At 37.7% G+C, this 22516-nt stretch overlaps 2 protein-coding genes across 2 annotated transcripts in view; both read right to left on the bottom strand.

Annotated features, from left to right (window-relative positions):
- Nucleotides 1–15994, bottom strand: part of LOC143017692 (uncharacterized) — a 73201-nt gene extending 57207 nt beyond the window's left edge. Inside the window, exons 1-4 of the mRNA XM_076172443.1 lie at nt 15965–15994; nt 15782–15876; nt 14965–15089; nt 14737–14778 (exon numbers count right to left, since the gene is read on the bottom strand). Coding sequence (XP_076028558.1) covers nt 14737–14778; nt 14965–15089; nt 15782–15876; nt 15965–15994 — 292 coding nt within the window. The remainder of the gene's footprint in view (nt 1–14736; nt 14779–14964; nt 15090–15781; nt 15877–15964) is intronic.
- LOC143021494 (uncharacterized) overlaps nt 14740–22516 on the bottom strand; it is a 56384-nt gene continuing 48607 nt past the window's right edge. The window contains exon 6 of the mRNA XM_076179057.1: nt 14740–14778. The gene's annotated coding sequence lies outside the window, so the exon portion shown is untranslated. The remainder of the gene's footprint in view (nt 14779–22516) is intronic.

The raw sequence follows: 22516 nt of genomic DNA, 5'->3' as shown, positions 1-22516 counted from the left end.
GTCGCTCCCTAGACTGTCTGTCCGAGCAGTCCCATCTCCCCAAGGAATGCCACAGCCGAAACTGGGTTTTCCCACAAATCCTTTATGGAGTGTATGTTTTGTTGTTTGCGTGCATGATTGTGTATAATGCAGTCTTCCATTATGTGTTGTATGGTATGGGGTGAAGTGTTACAACCTGGGCAGCTGTTCACAATGCGGTCATCCAGCCTCTTCTAGTAGCTTAGAAGTGCTGGATGGTGGCTGCACCGTAGTCTGGCCAGGTGGACTCTGTCCTTTTGTGGGAGAGAGGATTCAGAAGGGTGGATAACAGGGGTCTGGCATGCAGCAGTGTGTTGTCTTTCAGTGTGTTAATGGAGCAGTGAGTAATATGATTATGAATATGTTTCCGGAGGCTGGTATTTGGTGGTTGTGGAGGAAAAGAAGAGAGTATATGTGTGTGATACAGGTCTTTGGGTGTTGTTTTAATGTTTCTTGGTGTGTGTGGGTGTTCTGCCATATAGTGTAGCGGGTGTGGTGTGTTTGTGGTGGCTGCGGCAAGTGTTTGTGTGCCTCTCATGTCGAGGTGGTCCTTGACTTTGAGGACTTATGTTTCATGGTGTAAATGGTCTGTAGGTGTTGTATTTGTGCAGCCTGTAATTGTTTTTAGGGCTTTGTTTTGTATTATTTGAAGGGTGTTGTGGTGTGTCTCACTGAGACTAGGGAGCCCATGCAGGACTCGCATAATTTAATCACTGAGCGTATGCATTGTTTGTATATTGTTGTATTAGTTTCTTTGTTTTGTCCAAATGTTGTTACAGTGATTGACTTAAGTGCGTTAAGTCTAGGTGTGCATTTGTTTTTTATGTTTGTGATGTGTCGTTTGAAAGACATGGATGTATCGTATGTTACACCAAGAATTTTCGGTGTGTTTGTGTGTGGTATTAGTGTTGTTGATGTAGAGATGAGGTATGTATTTGTGTTCTTTTGTCCAGTTGGTGAGAAGTGTTGCTGTAGATATGGTTGGAGCTATTTTGAGTCTGTTTGTGATGAACCATGTGTCGAGTGTATCAAGGTATGGCTGGATTATTTCTGCAGCTTTGTCTGTGTTACGATGTGTGCATGTGATTGTTATGTTGTCTGCGTAGGAAGAGATTTGTATTTCTGAGGTTTCTGGTGTGGGTATGTCATGCATGTATAGATTAAAGAGCATGGGGGATAGAACAGCCTGTGGTACTCCATTCTTAATGTTTCTGATGTGCGATGATTGGCCCTTATATGACACATAAGCATTCCTACCTGCCAGATAATTGGCCAGCCATCTTTTGGTGTTATTGTGCATATCTGTGTTATATATTCTATTTGTTAGGTTGTGGCAGGGGATAGCATCAAAAGCTTTACTAATGTCTAATGTTATAAGAAGTGTTCTGTGGTGGGGCCTATCTGAATTGATGCCATCTAAAATTCTTTGTGTGAGGTTTATCAGAAGAGTGTTTGTGGAGTGTAGTGGCCTAAAACCGTGTTGTGAGTCAGCAAGGGGAATATGTGGTGTGACAAGTTGAAGTATTAGGCGTTCAATGACTTTAGAGGGGGTGCAGAGAAGTGTGATTGGGCGGTACGATGTTGGGATTGTTGGGTCTTTGTTCGGTTTTGGAATAGTGATTATTTTACTATGCTTCCAGATGTCTGGTATAGTGTTGTGTGAATAGCTGTAGTTTGCAATGTTTGTGAGTGCGTGTATACCTTGTGGTCCAATGTGTTTTAGGTGGATGTTACTTATGTTATCAGGGCCACAGGCGGATGAGTGCTTGAGATTATATATTATGTGTTTTGTCTGACTGTCTATGAAGTGTGTATAGTCGAGAGAGGTCGAGTGGTCTAAGGTGGGTGTTGTGGAGCCTCTCTTGGGTCCAGCAGCAGTGGTTCGAATCCTCTGCATGACGATCATGGAGATTGTCTGATATATTATATATATATATATTACAGAAGAACTCGGAAACTATGGACATTGAAGCAACAGGTTTCAGTGACTAAGGGCAAATTCTGGTCAACCCATATATGAAAAATCTCATGGAAATACAGCAGCACTGGACGCTTTCAGTGCTTGAGTTATTTTAGTCTGTCCCACACACTTATACGTGCATTTAGGGCTATAATATTGAATGTTTTTTTACATAACAAGATTTAGGGCATGGTTGTATGATTATGTGTTTATTTGTGGTCACACTAATTACTGACAATTGCCGACAACTCCAATGATATTAATTTCATTTTTTAGTTAATATTAACATAAACAACTTCTGCCATAGCTGATTGTTTCTGTTATTCTCAAAGCAACTGGCTGCATCCGTATCGAGATGTGATACACTACTGACAACTTGACACAAACTTTGAGACACCATGAACTGCCTCATAACTTGTGTTGTTGGCCAAGTCAGTATATCCATGGCATGTTCGAAACCTTAATTCATCTCTATATTGACTTGGTCACATGCTTTCAAACTTGCTGATATGATAAAAAAAAATAAATAAATAAATAAAAAAAAAATTATGGGAGTTAACCATGGTAACAGAACTGCCTTGTAACTATGATACCATCATAAAACAAACTCTAGAGGCATCTCCTCGTACGACAGCAAAGGTAGTGAAGGAACAGAACCCTGGGGTGTTTGGTGAGGTGTCTGTGAGGACAGTGTCACGAAGGGTGCATGAGCTTGGGTACGTGAGTCACCAGCCTGTCGCTAAGCCACTTGTCACCAAGAAGCAGAAAGCCAGAAGGATTGAATTTGCCAAGAAATACTCTCACTGGACTGAGGACGATTGGCTTGACGTTTTGTGGTCTGACGAGGCCACCTTCAGTGTCACCTGTAACCGTGGTGCAAAGGTGTACCGGCGACATGGAAGTGACCCGCTTGACCCTCGGTACGTCAAGGGTACTGTCAAATTCCCTGATACTTTAATGGTGTGGGGCTGTTTCAGCGGCAAGGGCTTGGGGTCATTAGTAGTGTTACCCAAGAACTTAAAAGTGAACCAAAACGTGTACTTGGAGCTTCTGTGTGAAAATTTACCTGAATCATTTGAAAAAACAGGTGCCACAGTTTTTCAGCAGGACAGTGCCCCCTGCCACACTGCTAAATCCATCACTACTTGGCTCAACGACTGTGAAGTGAACTTTATAAAGGACTGGCCAGGTAATAGCCCTGATTTGAACCCAATTGAAAATTTGTGGCACATTATAAAGAAGAGGTTACAAGGCAAAGACGTCAGCTCTATACCCAAGCTTGAGGCAGCCATTCAGGAAATCTGGGATAATTTGGAGCCTACAACCCTCCACAACCTAGCTGCTTCACTTCCACGTCGTCTTGAGGCTGTGTTAAAGCGCAAAGGACTCCCAACCAAGTATTAGGTGAGTAAAAATCCAATAAATATAATGATTAATTACATTTTTGTGCATTTTTGTTTAGATTCGCTGAGGCGCCGCGAACTTTTGTCGAGTACTGTATATACACACACACACACACATCTATAAAACACACACACACATATATATAAAACACGCACACACAAAAACAGAAAGAGTGAAAGAGATGGAAGGGGGGAAGAGAGAGAGAGAGAGAGAGAGAGAGAGAGAGAGAGAGAGAGAGAGAGAGAGAGAGAGAGAGAGAGAGAGAGAGAGAGAGAGAGGGAAAGAGAGAGAGGGGGGAGAGTGGGTGATAGAGAGGGGGGAAAAGGGAAGAGAGAGGAGGGGAGATGAGAGGAGAGAGAGGAGAGGTGAGGAGAGAGGGAGAGAGGGAGGGGAGGGAGAGAAAGGCAGACTTAGAACATAAGAATGAAGGAGACTACAAGAGACCATAAGGGCTACACTTGGCATTTACCACCTCCCCATCCATAAAGTCATCCAACCATTTCTTAAAACAACCGATAGTTTCAGGACTCACTACATGGTTACTAAGTTTATTCCATTTGTTGACAACCCAACTAATTCTTGCCTATTTCTTTCTTAAACCTAAATTTATCCAGTTTAAATCCATTACTGCAAGTCCTGCCATGTTATCTTAATATGATGACCTTGTGTGCATCACCCTTGTTAAAGCCTTTGATCCACTTAAACACCTCTATTAGATCACCCCACACTGCATCTTTCCAGAGAGTGTAAGTTAAGGTGCCTAAGCCTTTCTTTGCAAGGTAAATTTGTAAGTTTGACAAGTAGACAAGGAGGAATTCATGAATACCATCACAGCAAAGATAAAATAGGAAATCTTTCTTACATTAACAATTTTGGGGTGAATGAACTTGTACTGTAGGTCAGTGGAGGGAAGAAGCAAATACAATATTGGTTTCATGTAAAATGTGAAATAGCTAAAAATACCAAGCATGTGGCTTAGGGAAAATGGAGAAAGACAAGAACAAAGATAATAGGATGAAGGCATAAAAACAAGCTTGAGATGACTCAGAAGAAAATTCCATAGAAAATAAAGGAATTTTGAAAATGGTATATATAATGTATAAATGAACCAACACTGTTCTACTGTTTTATCAATGGTAAACCAAGACATAGGAAGAGAAGCACCAAGCTAATAGTGGGCATTGATGTATTACAGGGGCTTCAGCTCAGAAATATCAAGTTTCATTTCTATCTTTATAAAGGAGAGGAAAAGGGGAGTTTGAATGTGTTTGAGATGAGGTGCCTGAGAAGTATGATAGGAGTTACTTGGTTGGATAGAGTGAGAATGAGGAGGTGAGGAGGAGAATGGGGGTGGAAAGAGAGTTGGGAGATAGGGTTGATGAAATAGTATTAGGATGGTTTGGACACATGGAAAGAATGAGTGAAGAAAGACTAATAAAAGAGGTGTGGAAGGCAGAGGTGGAAGGAGTGAACATGAGGGGGTGACCTAGGATGAGATGGATGGATGGGGTAAAAGGGGCTTTGGAAAAGAGGGGAATGTCTGTTGAGGAAGGACGGGAGAGGACAGAAGACAGGGGTGAATGTAGAATGGTTGTATATGGATGATGTTGTGATGCATGATGAGTGAGAAAAATTTGATGCAGCCCGAAGAGATTTCGCCCCGTCTTCTCCTTTTCTGCATGAGAGGACAGAGGGGGGGGGGGGGGGTCGCTGATTTAATGAAGCAGCCTTGCTGTGGATGTGCTGTGTCTTGCGACACTGCCTCTGACCTAGGGCAGTGGACAAGATGCAAGGATGAGCCGTCATCCAGGAGGTGCCAAGATAAGAAGGAGGGTGGAGGGGAGTGGAGTGTATTTAGGGATGGAATGGGTGGGAATGGTTTTTATGCCTTTTTCTTTTTGGGTACCTCCCTTGTAAGGGGGAAAAAGCTTTTGGTATATGTATGTATGTATATACATTGACTACTGTTTCAAAATTCTGGCTCTTCCTACAATAATAAAAATTATATATGCAACCACTCTCCACTCACACCATCTCTTCTCTCTCCCTTACCTGATCAACAGACATTCCCCTTTTACCCAAAAGCTCTCTTCATTCTATCAAGTCATCCTATTCCCAGTCTTTCCTTAAATTCATTACATCCACCTCTACCTTCCACACTTTTCTTGATAGTCTTTCTTTACTCTTCTTTCCATATATATATATATGCAGTATTCATGTCATTGAAGGGGGTGGGCGATTTGGGATGGGAGAGCATCGCAAGGTCATGAAGATATAGTTTGTGTATTTAAAAATAAAATAAAATGTAGGATATGACAACAAATAAGTAAATAGAATTTACACACAAATGCATAAACTTCTGGAAGACAGCCAGTGAAACTGCCCCTTTTCAAAACCCTCCATTCTCATTACCTCCATCAGGAGGTGTAACTTTAAGGGGCTGACAATCTCTGGATTGTGTCCATGATCTTTGTCAATTTCAACTGTATTTCTTATACTTTTTTACACATGGAGTGCTGACAAATAGTAACAGCTTCCCTCCTCTACTTCCTATCACTTTCAGCTGATGACGTAGAAACATAAAACACAGACAACTGTCTAAAGTTTCTTCCCATAGACATGTGGGAGGACACAGCAGTTACAGCAGCTTTTTTGTGAAAACTAAGATGAATAAGGCATTGGAAAAAGAGAAACTTTAAGACACACAATTATTTTCCGAATTAAAAGTTTTCCTGCAACCATTTAGATGATATAAGATGATATTTATTTAATTTTCTATTTTTTCTATTTATTTATTATTATTTATTTTAATCACAAAGCTCTCTGTAGGGGGCACCATCCTAGCCTTCCAATGGACAGAGTTTGTGACGTTAAACCATATCATCATTATATCAAATTTATCTTGTCATATTTAGCTTGGGGGTGGGGGGGTTCTGTATACAGGACTTCCAGGTTTCCTGTTCAATCCTTAACAAAATAATGTTCTTTTATATTTCTATGAATTTCAATTTCCAATAAAGGTGGACTGCTTTAGATCCACCACAGTCCAAATATTAGTTTCTACAGCACACAGTAAAATTTTAGAGACCTAGATTTCTGGATGATTTGGACAAGGACTTAACTAGTCTATCTTTATTTTATTCTTTAACATTCACATACCCAAAAACGTTTGTTACTATCTTACAACAAACATGGAATTCAAATAAAATTCACTGCCATCAGTCCTTAGTGAAAATATTAAGTTAATGTTATTACAGGAAGACGTAATATTCACATATGGAGCCAGGTGTGATAACTGGATTTTAATCAAAGAAATATAAAATTCTGGAACTGGAAGAAGGAAAAAGAAATGAAATGAAATGAAAAGAAAAGACAGAATATATATATATAAATATGTATATGTATATATATATATATATATATATATATATATATATATATATATATATATATATATATATATATATATATATATATAATATATATATATATAAGGGATCCTGATCAGGGATATGCCATTGCAATAAGTCATTTAAAGAAAATAACTGGAGAACTATCACTTGCTGAAAAATAAACGAGTAACATTTCACTACAAAGAAGAGGACATGATGAAGAAATTAACTGAAAGCCTCATCCATCCTAGAATGCAATATCCAGTAGGCCAATATACCTAAAGAAGGATATGAGACAACAGAAAATATAAAGGGTAGCAACCATGATGATCCCAAGTCTAATTGACAAACACATTATGGTGAAATACCTTTCCAGTGACTATCCAGATCTATTAACTTTTAAGTAAATATTCAGTTTTATAGCCAAATCATGCTGACTTTTTTTTTCTCTTCCAAAACAAGTGAGTGAAGAATAATTTTCAGTTATCAAGGTGAATATATGAGAAATTTTCTCAATAAAATCATGTACAGCCCATTTAATATTTATTGTCAACTTTGAAAATAAACAGAATCTAACTTGTTATATGACTAGCTTCACTAACATGCCTTCCTCCGAAAAGCTGTAAAACTATTCTGCAAAACTGACATGCCCATCCTAATATTGCACACAAGTCTTTTAAATCATTAACATATATTCATATTTGTTCTTAAAATCTGTGTATGAATCATGAAAACATGTACTTTCCAATATGATCTAAGCAACAGTTTAGACTGCATATAATACATTTTATTGTGCATAACTAGAAATGGGAGTAACTTGTACAAAAACTCTAATAATGATATCTTCGGCTATACTGAATTCAATGACTATGATAAAATATGACAGAAACTTAAGGAATTTAAACATCTATTTTCCAAAAAACTGGAATCCACAATACTGTGCTTCAGCAATTTCTGTAACATACATTATATCTGTCACCTTCAGTCTATCATCTATTATTATCAGACTACCAAAGACTGAACAAAATGATCTTATACATCAGTTCATCTTTTTCAGTAGAGTACAACGCCATCTACTTTGTTTTTTTTTACTGTGATATATTTCACAAAATTTGAACATTTGTAATTTTAAATTCATTTAGCCTAATAAATATGCAATTTCTAAGACCTGTAGCTATGGAAACCATCCCTTACCAGTATTCCTGCAAACCCTGCAAACTGCAATCCATTACCAGAAATGTCTTATCCTTAACCAACTCTTTGAGTGCTAAGGCACAGTACCCTTGATGAGGCAAGAGTCCCTGTCTATACATAACTTCTAATGGTAACAGGTATAGATGGTTCTGAGAGACACTGGGTATTACAGTCTGCTCAGTTGTGGGAGAATGTATTTTTCCAAGCACTCTTTGTATGATATTCTAATACTGCTACTACATGTGGTTCCTCAACTGTCACCACTGCCATCACCAATGGAATTGCCACTGCCACTGCAACCACCATCACCACCATTCTGATGAGCAACCTCCCCAATCACTTCTGTCATCCTGCTTGTGGATGATACTGGTTTCCAATGCACCAACAGAAAAGGAAATAGAGGGCTGTGATAAACGAGGCTTCCTTTCCCTTCCATAATCGGTTGTTGAAACTTTTACATAATTTTCCATTTTACATATATCCTCTATTCATACCATACCAACATTCAGGGAAGCTCCCCTTCCACTTGACCCCTTCGAAATGTCCATTCTATGTTCTAATAGCTCATTCATCTGGTCCCCACTGGTTCCCTCCTCTTCTAATGCTGATAAATTGAGGAAGTCATGATATACTGGAATGCAAGTAATGCAAAGGGCTACACCACACTCCTGGCACCATGTCTTAGTCCTCTTCTCGTGTCCAATCATCTGGCACCTCTTGCATCTCCACCGCTTTGAGCTGACATGCAGAATGTGGTGAGTAGTCCCATTCTCTGCTGTCCACTCCACATGTGGGGGTGCAGAAGGTTGGGGCTGAAGATGACAAAGACTTGATGACCCTAGTCCTGCAGAAACTGATGCCGCTGTCATAGCCACTGCTGAATCAGGGTGAGAGACAGCCAGCAGATTCAATGAAGAATGGTGGTGATGATGGTGATCCTGGCGATGGTGGTGATGGCCTGGGTGGTGGCGGTGAAGCAAAGAAGAGGAGGAGGAGGAGGTGGTGATGGTGGAGGTGGTGGTGGTAGTGATGGTAGCTGGAAGGAGGAGACACACCTGAATGCTGGGGTATGATCATCTCCTCATTATTGGCTACAGCAACACCGCTAGTTGCACCATAATCATTTCAGTAACATCAGCAACCCTATCTCCAACAATCAAAGCCTCCAAAAACATTAAGTCCCCCAAATAGTAATCCATTAGTCAATTATGGAATGGATCCTTGGGGAAACAATAATTCAGATCTATTAAGCTGTAGAAGTAAGAGCACTCTTTCTTATGTAATAGAATGGATATAAAACACCAATGAAAAAAATCTGCTTTTACTCCTACAATCATAAAGAAAGCTGTTGATGTTAAAAATTCCTTTAACTGTCTTCCAATCATGGCAGCATTTCAAACCATAAAACGAACCTATCATCCAATATTCACCAAAAACAATACTGACTTTCCACGGACTGTCTCCTAGGTAGTGATCATGAAATCGTTTAACATACACATTCATAATACACAAAAAATCTTTATTACAGAAAAGTGACTGCTAAAGATGCAGTCTACTTTCCTTCTTTATAATCAAGAAATTTATATAAAACATGGTTGAAACGGCATCATTTATATTTGGCGACGCTCCATGGTTGATGAATACAATATTACCAAAAACACTGATCATGCATACTACATTATCAACTAATACTACTAAATATCTGTGCACACATCCAATCAAGGACACATACATCCAATACTTCCAAATACATACATATTTGTATACACACACACACACACGTCGGATTGACAGTGAAGATTGGAACTCTGGGAATAAAATGCAATTTTCGGTGATTTCAACAAGGGAGTACCTGTGTTGTATTAGTAGGGAAGGGGAAAGCTCATAGTGTAGTGGGCAGGTGAAGAAAAAGGAGAAGGGGAGACATTATTAAGGAAAATGGAAGAAAATGAGGAAGGGGACGATCGGGTCCCAGATGGCAGAAGGGGTGTCAACAAAAGGTGTGCAGATGACACAGATGAGGTTGAACAGGTGAGCAGAGGAATTAAAAGTAGAAATATAGATAATAGCAGCTCAATGGAAAGAGGAGATAATTACTTCTATGGATTTAATGAGGGAGATGACAACCTCCCCCAACTAGTAAGTCTAGAGGAGAAACTAATTAAATGAAAGAAGCATGGGACGTTAGGTTTAATCAACTAACACTAGTTACACAAAGACTTGATAAACTGGAAGAACTAAAGGAGAATCAAAACCTAACTAAAGAAATAGAAGAATTAAAAAGACAGTTAAGACAAGTAAAGGATGAGAATGAGGAATTAAAGAGGAATAATAAAGAGAATAAAGAGTCCATAGCAAAAGAGAAGAGGAATAATAAAGAGAATAAAGAGTCCATAGCAAAAGAGGTAAGTGGTTGGAAAAAAGTCCAAGAGAATAACAAAATTTAATTTAGAGATATAATGAAACAACAGATGAAAGAACAAACTAAGGACACAGTCAATAAAGTGATGAGAGAGAAGAATATAGTAAGAGACTTAGCAGATAAAAAGAAACAATTATATTAGAAATGGAAGATAAGCATAATCCAAATAGGATTACAAGAGTAAAGGAGGAGAAGGAAAAAGTAAACAAGGTATTAAAAGTAGTTCAAGAACATGAACAAGAAATACGGAAAGAAACTGAAGAAATATATAGACTAGGGAAATACAGTATTGACAAGACCAGACCAATTAAGGTTAAATTCAAGTCACAAATGACAGCAGAGAATATCTTATCAAAAACAGGGAAACTAGCAAAAAGTGATCAGTATAAACAGGTATGGATAAAAAGAGATGAATAAAGAGGAGAGGAAGAGAAAAAAATAATAGAAACTAAGGGAAAAAACATGAACAGAACTGAATTAGACAAAGAGAAATTCTATTGAAGAGTAGTGGATATGAAAGTGAGGCTTTGGTTCATAAGAGAGAAAAACAGAAGGGAAATAGAAAACAGGATGGAGGTAACAGAAAATTAAAAGTGTCTTTCACAAATATAGATGGCTTAATAACAGGCTTGAATGAACTGAATGATTACCTGAGGGAAAAGAACCTGACAAAATGGGAAGTGTAGAGACAAAATTGAAAGGTCCATTATCACCCAACAGTGTAAGACATGGCACATATAATTATTGGATTAGAAACGGAGAAGTAAAACAAGGGGGTGGAGTTATGTTCCTGACTAAGAAGGATACAAATGTGAGTAATGTTACATATGGAAAGAATAGAGATGATTATGATGGAAATAGAGGACAGGGACAAGAAGAGCAGGAAGTTTGTGGTAAAATGAAGTGCCTCCTAAAACGGCTTCATGGGAAGAGAGAGAACACAAAAATATTTTAGAAGACACAAGGATAACACTAAATAAGATAATGGAAGATGGAGGAAGAATAGTTATAATGGGTGACTTTAATTGTAAAGAAATCTGCTGGGAAGAGATGACAGTGAAGGGTGGAGACAACCTATGGGGAAATGTACTACTTGATATGATTATAGAACATACAATGACATAATGGATACAAGAGAATAATAGGTATAGAACTGAGGAACAGCCATCGAGACTAGACCTAATAATCACATCAGAACCTGAAATTGTGGACAAGATTGAATATAAGACACAACTAAGTAAAAGTGACCACATATTAGTTGAACTGGAACTAAATGAAGAGAAATATATGGGAAAAAATGAACAATATAGAAAGGGAAGATTGATGTATGGAAAAAAAAATGATAAAACGAGAAAAAAAAATTAAAAAGCAGACTGGGAAAAGATATACAAAGAGGAAACAACAGTAGAAGAGAAATGGAAAATCTTAATCAAAATTTATAAGGAGTGGAAAAGTATGTTCTAAGACAAACCAAGAAAAAGGATATGTAGAATGTTGGTACAACAAAAGATGTAGAGAGTTAAAAGATAAAAGGGGATAAAGCTTATATAAAATGGAGGAAAGACAAAAAACCTGAAAAATGGAAAATATTATACTGGTTATAGAAATGAATACGTACAAGTGCACAGAGAAGAAAAAATACGAAAAGGATAACATAAAAAAATGTAAAGATCAACCAAAACAATTTTATAGATTTGTAAACAACAAACTGAAAAACAAACAAGAATTAGTGAAACTACAACAAGGAGGAATAGAATACACAGAGGAAATAGAAATGGCAGAAATTATGAACAAGCATTTTAAATCAGTGTTTATGAGAGAGAACATACAACTTAGAGATTTCAAGTGAGAGGGGAAAGTCACCCCTATGAAAGAGAGAGAAGTAACATAGAATGAAATAATGAATCACTTGAGTAATCTCGATATTAGAAAATCGCACGGTCCAGATGAAATGGCAAACTGGATTTTGAGAGAATTGAGAAACGAACTAACAGACAAAATACAAAGTCTAAGCAGTTCATTGAAGGAAGGAAAAGTTCCAGAAGATTGGAAAAGAGCAAATATAGTACCAATATATAAGGGGGGAAACAGAGAAGATCCTACAAACTATAGACCAGTCTCTCTTACAAGTACGGTAGCTAAAATATGTGAGAGAACTATCAAAATTAGATGGGTAAAGCATTTGGAAAACAACAATGTACTAAATCCGAGGCAATTTGGATTTAGACAAGGAAGATCATGTGTCACAAACTTGATGTGTTTCTATTCAAGACTAATAGATATAATACAAGAAAGAGATGGATGGGGCGATTGTGCATTTCTAGACCTGAAAAAAGCTTTTGATAAGGTGCTACATAAGAAATTGCTAAAGAAATTAGAAACTGCAGGAGGAATACAGGGTAAACTTCTGGAGTGGATGGAAGACTTCTTGCATGAAAGGAAAATGGGTGGTGATGAGAGACAAACATTCCAATTGGGATGAGGTGATTAGTGGAGTTCCACAAGGAACAGTTTTGGCCCCAATAATGTTTGCTATATATATTAATGATATGGATAAAGGAATTGAAAGTTATATGAGCTCCTTTGCAGACGATGCAAAAATTTTGAAAAAAAAAAATGAACACCAAAGAAGATTGTGAGTCACTGCAGAGTGATCTCAATAAAGTATGGGAATGGAGTAGAAAGTGGGAGATGGAATTCAATATTAAGAAGTGTAGTATAATCGAATTTGGAAAAAGCAAAACAAGAATAGTGGTATCATGTACATTGGGAGAGGAAGAACTTAAAAAAGTGGAAAAAGAGAAGGACCCAGGAGTCATTATTATGAATAATGTCCCCTGAGAAACACATACAACTAAATTTTTGGAGAAACTTATAATTTAATAAGATCAATCAAAGTGGCATTTACATACCTGGACAAAGAAATGGTGAAGAAAATACTAGTAACTTTGATAAGACCAAAATTGAAGTATGCAGCGACGACGTGGTCACAAAGTACAAAAAATGTATAACAAAACTTGAAAGAATACAAAGAGCAATTACGAAATTGTCACTAACACTCTCAGAACTATCATATGAGGAGAGGGTGGCAAAATTTGAACTACAGACACTGGAGAAAAGAAGAGAGAGGAGACTTGATAACTATTTATAAAATCATGAAAGGCATGGAAATTATTGATAGAGAGGATCTAATAAAATGGGATGGTAGAGATACAAGAGGACATGGAAAGAAAATCAAGAAAGACAATTATAGAAGAGACCTGAAAAAGAACAGCTTTCCCCACAGGATAATAGATGTTTGGAACAAGTTAGATGAAAATGTGGTGTGCGCAAAAACGATACGCGAATTTAAAAACAGGCTAGATAAAACGAGATATGAAGACGGGAGACCACGAGCATAGCTCCCCTTCCCGTAAAATACAACTAGGTAAATACGCTAGAAATGCACACACACACACATGCACGCACATATACACTCACAAGCAAAATTTTACTGCATATATTACAGTAGAACACAAAAATGCAAAATGCACCTTTCTCTAACTTATATTCATTGTCATTCTGAGAGCTAGCATTCCACAACTTGCTACATTAAGTACCCCTACCAGGTATGGATCACAAATTATGCTGGCTACTTAAAACACAATTCAAATCTTTCCGCTGTGCACCAACACACAATTGCTAATTTAAACAGCTTATTAATATATGATGAGAGAGATGTTAAGCCATAAAAGTACCTTAACATTTTAGAGACCTGAGATTCCTCTAAGCTAAATAAGATTTATATTAACAAAAACAAAATCACAAACGTGACCCAGTTATGGCTCCTGGTAATATGAAATAGGGGAGTGTAAACATATACAATTGTCAACACACACATTCACATTGTATCTTTGGAGATACAATGGCTGTAGTTCCCTGAAATGAACTGCATATTGACACTTGTCATACACATTTACAGTCCTCTCATTTCATTTCATTATATGCCATCACTTAAGTGAACATTAAACTTTAAATGGTTAATCGAGTGTTTAAGATTTGTAACCAAACACGTGAAATAAAGGCTGTGCCACTGAGAGAAAAATATAATTTTGAAAAGAAAAGAACCACATCACTGATAAAGACAAATAAAATATCTAACATTATTGTAAAGACTGTATAACTGTTAACATAATCTGTTATCAGTGAACATAGAAAATATCACTAACAAATACATCTAGCAACTAAATCAAAATCAACTGTTTAGGAAAAAATTTAAAAATCTGGTAAAAATTAAACATCGTGAAATGTTTGAAATGAATGACTGGTGCACAACGGGAAATGAAAGGTATCAACATTCTACTCACCCTGGGTAATTTCATCCTGTACATGTGATCCCTGCAAGGAATCTGTGGGAATAAAGAAGAACTCATAATTTAGGTAAATTTCATATAAAGCAAACCCCATCTTAATACACCCTCCTCCAGGAATTAGTTATACTTTTTTATTGAAACTAAATTTAGTCAAAACTATTAAACACAAGACTCATTAATTTAAGCTGAAAACAGGTACCCCTTTACTACTAATAGAATTACCTGACAATGAGTAATACTGACTGACAGCAGCCAGAACAAAACAAAAAGTGTCATTCTTTAGGATGGAAAGGCTAGCATACACTAACTCATTCACTTCCTTGATGTCACAGAGATGAATAAGATAGCTTTAATCAAAATACAAGGCAAGTTACCACCCAGTATGGAAAGGGTTTGTCAAAATAGGCTATACCCCTTCCACTATCAAGTGGGTGCCATGGAAATAGAATATTCAGGCAGTGGACAGAAAAAAAGATGGACCAATGACAGGTACCTTCTTGTGGTGGTCCTACAAGATGGACAGCAAAGCTTGTCAAACCTCTCACTCTGCCATCAGGAGGTGCAGGCAAGAGAGGGTAATACTCAGTCTACAGACTGAGCCCCAAGATCTCTTTCTATTAACTTCAGATGTATTTTCTATGCCTTTTCTCATATGGAGAGATGATAATCTCTGACAGCTTCTCTCCTCCTATTACTTTCAGCCAGCAACATAGAAACAGACCCACATTAATACAACCAACAATTGTCCAGAGTTTCTTCATAGAGAGATCTGAGGATGGGGCTAAACAGTGTTGTCAACCACTGTGGGGCTGTGGGCAATGAAAATTTTGGTTATCCATCTATGTGCCAAGGGCTTCTCACTTATATGGGAAGTAGCCATTGAAAATTGAGGCAACAAATATTAATCATACATTTACTAATATTTCAGTGTTTATGTGAAATATTCATTCTGTACAGTTTATATATTATGTTTTATATATCTACCGAACTTTTACAATATTTTCTGCATTTCTGTCATTGTGGATTATGGTTATTATACCATATATCTGCACCACATTGCTCAAATGCATGAGCTTGCCAATGTTCATGTACAAATGCTACAACTTGATTAAATAATACGTTGCCTTGTAGTTTCTGCCAAAAATTGTGTTAATACTGAATAATTATACTGTACAGTTAATATATTCAAATGTTTTATATAATGTAGTTATGCAATGTTTACAGCATTTTCTGTAGTTCTGTTTTCTGTCATGGTTACTGCACAAGCCCATCAGTGTTTACATGAAGATTTTTGTTGCCTTGAAATTCTTCTAGAAGTTCCTGAGAGTAATAAAATGAAAAATGCTCTCCACAGCTTGCAGGATTCCAGAAACTACACTTTTTAGGGCAATTTCGTAATAGAAAGAAATTCACCACAGTTTCCTGGAAATCACTACCTTTTTCCAACTAATCTTTCATTCCCGGAATTGGAAAATTTCAACTTGGTGGGAGTTCTCTCACCCTTTACATTCACATCCAACCTGCCACAATCATCCATCCTTGGATATTCCATCACTTTACTTTTTTGCATATTTACTCTTCTTACATACTTTCAAACTCAAGCTACCAACTGCTTCAGTCTCTTCTCAAAATCACCCACAAGCACAGGTCATGTGCAAGCAACTGACTTCTCTCTCATCCCTCCACCCTCAACCATCAACTCCAAATATCTGCCTTGCACTCTCATATTTAGCTATGTCTTGCAGCATTGCCTCTGATCCAAGCAGTGGGTTGGGGACAAGGAGTACACTTTGTCCACAAGGAGCAGATGGGTCAACAAATGGGTTTTTGGATGGGCAAAGGATGGATGAAAGGTAGGGTTTGACTCAGCCATCCCCCATATTTTAGTTCACTATTCATTATTACTACACAAGTGAAAAACTGTAAGGATTTAAAACTGTAGCATCAAGGGTTCACTGTATTTTAAAATTATATATGTATATATATATATATATAATGTATGTATATATGTATATGTATATATATATATATATATATATATATGTATATATATATACAGACGCTCCTCTACTTACGTTCATTCATTTTACGTTTTTTCGATTTTACGTTTGAACTGACTGTAAAAAAAAAGATAAAAAAAAAATTTTTGAGTGAATTTTTTTTTTGCACGCGCTCTCCATAGTTCAAACTGTACTTACGCATGACGCTGCGTCCATTGTTTACATGGCACAAACGACAGACTGAACATACCTTGCCTCCTCCTCCTCCTCCCCCTCCTCCACCATTTCAATTTATGTTGCTTGAATTTAATTTATTTGAAATTAATGTTACAGTAAACTCGCGCTTATCCGAATGCGTTTTAACCGAATAATCGCATTAACCGAACATTTTCTCAATACGGTAGCAATCGCTTCAACCGAACATTTTCTCAATACGGTAGCAATCGCTTCAACCGAACATATTTGGATCTCAACAGAACATTCGAACACCCTGCCGCCTCTTCCGCCACCCCTGCGCCACCCGCAAGCTTCACCAAGTGCTCACACGGTGGCAGCACACTCCATGTTTACACCTGATCGGCTGTTTATACTCTATAGAATATGTTTATGAACTATTAAAAGCATTTCCATGCGCATGTTAAGCTTACAGGTACGAATATTGCAGCTGACATTACCACATAAAACTCTACGGGAATGAAACATACAAAGTCGGATTAACCGAACATTTCGGTTAATCGGACATTTCTAATCCCCCTTGGAGTTCGGATAAGTGAAAGTTTACTGAATTTTACAATGTTATGTGTATAATTAATGATTTAGGGGTGTTTTATAAGATACGGTAATAGAATTTACGGATGTATAGTACAGTATGAACGGTCATACATTACTAGAACGTTCAGTAACAACTTACGTTCATTTTCAACTTACGTTCGGCCGTTCGGAACGTAACTAAAACGTAAGTTGAGGAGCATCTGTATATATATATATATATATATATATACATATACATATATATATATACATATATATATATACATATATACATATATATACATACATATATACACACACACACAAGTTAGAAAAGTGGGAGGTGAGCCTGTTGTTGTTTGCTGACAATATTATGCTTGTGGCAGGGTCAGAGGGGGATTATGAGTTGGTGACAAAATCTGGGAAGGTATGCAATACAAGACAATTAAAGTTAAATTTTGGTAAAAGTAAGGTGATGAGATGTACAAGGGGAGAGGATGGCAGCAATCTGGAAGTCTTGAATGAGAGAGGCTGGAGAAAGTGGATGGCTTTAGGTACTTGGGGTTGCATGTGGTTGGAAAGGGAGGAGTGGAGGTAGAATGCAGACTGATAGAAGCAAGTGCCTTGGGGGATTAAAAAATGTAATGAGAAATAGACATTTGGGAATGGATGCAGAGATTATATGAAGGGCTGATTGTGCCAACAGCACTGTATAGGGCAGAGACATGGAATTTAAGAGAGGCAGAGAGGAAGAGTTTAAATGTGTTTGAGTTGAAATCTCTGAGAGGTATGGCAGGGGTTACAAGGTTGGATAGAGTGAGCTTCACCTGGTTGGATAGAGTGAAGCTCCCAGCCAAATGATAACAACAATAATGATAATATAAACTATGTAATAACAATATATTTGTATTACTACTTACCATTATCATTATTACTTTATTATCATTACTATTATCATTATTGTCTGAGTGCACAAGTGACGAACTTCCCTTTTATATCTTTGTTAACATTCCAAGATATCTGAAACTTGTCCAATGGGATGAAAGTGTTCAACCAATTTGATATCTGAGATGTTTGGCTCAGACTTGTGTGGGGTTCAGTGTATTCAAAAACTCCTTGAATTAGTCTGCCCACCTTCCTCACAGCTTTATGCATTACACTCAATAGGACACTTGAGGTGGGAAGCCCAGATGGATATACTGTTGAAAAGCACAAAAATCAGGTGTGTTCCACTGCTGGGTGGATGGTGTTTCCTAGTTGCATTGATGGAGTGGGACCAGTGACAGGTACCTGCAAATATTGACGAACAGTGAAGCTGCCCATGTTCAAAATTTGCCAACCCTACCTCCATCAGGAGTTGCAGCCCTGACGAGCTTCAAATGTAGGGCCCTCTGAGTGTAAGTCACATGTGCTGACCATTCTTTCAAGCTGAATGTATAAAATATTTGATAATCTGATCATTAATCTGGTACCCAGGAATTAGGTCAACTGAACACTACAGCCCTGAAACCTGTTTTCTGTTTATCAACATAACCCAAGAGCATGGCAGCACCAAAGTTCTCATTTCCTTTGCCATTGTAACTATCATGGAACAAATGGCTAGTAGTAGCAATATAATTCAAATACACAAGTCCATTGCAAGCTTCAAACACAGGACATTGCAAGCTTCAAACACAGGACCCTCTAAGCACGAGTCCCATGTGTTGACCATTCCACCACTCTGAATGTATAAAAGATTCAAAAACTTGATAACTAGCTTCTGGGCTATAGTGCTTAGTCAACATAATTCCTGGGTACCACATTAGGTATCAGGTTATTGAATCTTTTATACCTTCAGTGGCAGAATGGTCAGCGCATGAGGCTCACTCAGAGGGTCCTGCATTCGAAGCTCGCAAAGGGGATTGATTAATTGAATTACATTGCTGCCACTAGCAATTTATTCCATAAGTTACAACAGCAAAATGAATAAAAGCTTTAGTGCTGCCATGCTTTCAGGTCATCATCATATCTTGTCGCACCAGAACCATGTCCATATAAGGGCAGTTTCATTTGCTTCCCTAAGGTCTTGGTCGGAGCAATGGGGACTCAATGGACATTCCCGGAGGACGTGGACCATCGTCTGTACTTCGCCACAGGGACATTGGGGGCTATTTCAGGTGATGGAATCCATATGAAACAGTCTTTAGGACTGTAGTGTTCAGTTGGTCTAATTCCTGGGTACCAGGTTATTGAACCTTTTATACATTCATTGTGGTGGAATGGTCCACGCATGGGATTTACACTCAAGAGGGTCCTACATTCGAAGCTCATGACACCTGGACTTGCAATTTGTTCCATAAAAGTTATAACAGCAAGGCAAATACAAGCTTCAGTACTGCCATCCTCTCGGATGACATTCAGGTTAATAGAAAACTGGCTAGAGTTGTAGTGTTCAGTCAGCATAATCCATAGGTACCAGATTAAGTATCAAATTATCTAATCTTTTATATGTTCAGTTTGGCAGAATGGCCAGCATGTGGAACTCTCACTACGAGGGTACTGAGTTAGAAGGTTGTGATGGCTGGGCTTGATTACATGAATTATATTGTTGAAGAATTATATGTAGCAGGAGAGAGAGGAGTGGAGCTGGAGGTTGATTGTAGATTGAGAGAAGCAAGGAAGTGACCTGGAGTATTAAAAAGTGTAATGAGAAATAGACATTTGGGAATGGATGCTAAGAGATTACATGAAGGGATGATTGTGCCAAAAGCACTGTATGGGGCAGAGACATGGAACATATGAGAGGAAAAGTTTAAATGTGTTTGAGATGATGTGCCTGAGAAATATGGTAAGGGTTACAAGAGTGGACAGTGAAAATGAAGAGGTGAAGGAGGAGAGCAGGGGTGGAAAGGGAGTTGGGAGATGGGTTGATGAAATAGTATTGGGATGGTTTGAACACATGGAAAGAATGAGTGAAGAAAGATTAATGAAAGAAGTGTGGAAGACAGAGATGGATGGAGTGAACGTGAGGGGGCAACTGAGAATGAGATGCATGGATGGGGTGTTGAGCAGGAGAGGGATGTCTGCTGAGGAAGGGAGAAGGCAAAAGATAGGGATGAGTGGAGAATGACTGTGTACAGATGATACTATGATGAATGGAAGGGTGAGGGATGGAGGTGGGTTAGAGAGTGGTTATGTGTGAATGATATTCTGATGCAGCCCAAAGGTATTTCTCCCTATGAGTGGAAGGGTGGTGAGGTAAACACCAGGAACCATTGTAGTTTTATCGCTAATGTTTCATCCTAAAAGGATTTCCTCAGAGTGTCCTTTCAGGACGAAACATTAGCAATAAAACTCCAACGGTTCCTGGTGTTTACCTTACCACCCTTCCACTCATTTAGTCTTACCCACTTCAACATTTCTCCCTGTCTTCAATATTTCTGCATGAGGGAATGGAGAAAAGGGGGGTTGCTAATCGAATGAAGCAGCCTTGCTGTGGATGTGCTGTGTATTGCTGCATTGCTTCTGACTGAAGACAATGGGCAAGATGCTGGGAAGACCCATCATCCATGAGTAGCCAAGATGAGAGGAAGGGAGGGGTGGTGAATGGGAAAGGAATGAGTAGAGATGAAATGGATGGGAATGGAATTATGCCTTTTGACTTTGGCTACCTCCCTGGTAAGGGAGAAAAAGCCGTTGGTAAAATATGAATGTATATATATTGTTGCTAATAGCAATTTGTTCCATTACATGTGTGTGTGTGTGTATTATATATATATATATATATATATATATACAGTATATATATATATATATATATATATATATATATATATATATATATATATATATATATATACATACATACATACATATATATGTATATATATATATACACACACACACAAAATTACCATAGGAGAAAGAAAACTTGAAGTCAGTACTTTCTGTCTTCAAGCTCTCTTCTCATGATGATTTTACAAACTGTTTCAAGGTGATGTGAAAAAGCCCTGCATATCTATATGTGTGTATATATATATATATATATATATATATATATATATATATATATATATATATATATATCTATATATATATATATGTATATATATATATATATATATATATATCCAACTAATTGGGCCACACAATGTTCGGATTTGGGGTATTCAGATATCTGATTTAAAACTATCCCACCCACGCCCCAGTCTCCCACCTGCCACTCTAGTGCTAAATTTTAAATTAATAAAAACGGTATAAAATACAAGTATATCATGTTTCTCGTACAGATACCAGGTCTTCCATTCTTTTGCCATAGATGGATATTATATGGATATCTGACATATTCTTGATGGAATGTAAAGGTTTTAATGCTATGGAAGATTAGGTTGGTAAAGCTGCTCTTGGTGTGGTAGAAATATTTTAGTGATGTCTGAGTACAGTGAATGTCTGGGAGAGTAGGGGGTGGGAGTTCTATTTTCAGGATACAAGCTTTTTAATTGAGTACTGTAAATGAAAATCCATGTGAACAAGTTGCATAAACACGGCAAAGGAAACATGGACTGGAAGTGAAGCTTTTATTCCTAACGTTTCATCTATTGACTTTCTCAATAGACGAAACATCAGGAATACACGATTCACTTCCAGTCCATGTTTCCTTTCCCGTATTTATGCAATGAGTACTGTAAAAGACACCTGTGCTGAGTGTACAAGTTCTAGTATTTGATGGGCTATGGATGTAATGGAGGAGTAGGTCTGACATCCTTAATTGAGTTCGCTATATATAAGGAACTGGTATACCATAGCAATTTTCTGCTCCCAATCTTGTGCGGATTAGTCATCTTAGCTCAGATGTTTGGAGGTAACACACTTTCAGTTGTTGTGGGTGGGGAGTCCAGGTATGGCTATTGAAGAGAATCAGACCCAGAAATTGGGTTTGTTCTATCATTGGGGGGGGTAATGTTTCCTAGCTGTATTGATAGAATATCATGTAACAATGTTGTCACATGTGCATGGTGACTAATTTTGAGGTAGAGAAGCAGAAT

This window comes from Oratosquilla oratoria, chromosome 3 (assembly GCF_046742065.1).
Source record: "Oratosquilla oratoria isolate Oo_2021 chromosome 3, ASM4674206v1, whole genome shotgun sequence".
Taxonomy (NCBI): domain Eukaryota; kingdom Metazoa; phylum Arthropoda; class Malacostraca; order Stomatopoda; family Squillidae; genus Oratosquilla; species Oratosquilla oratoria.
This window is presented reverse-complemented; position numbering and strand designations above follow the sequence as displayed.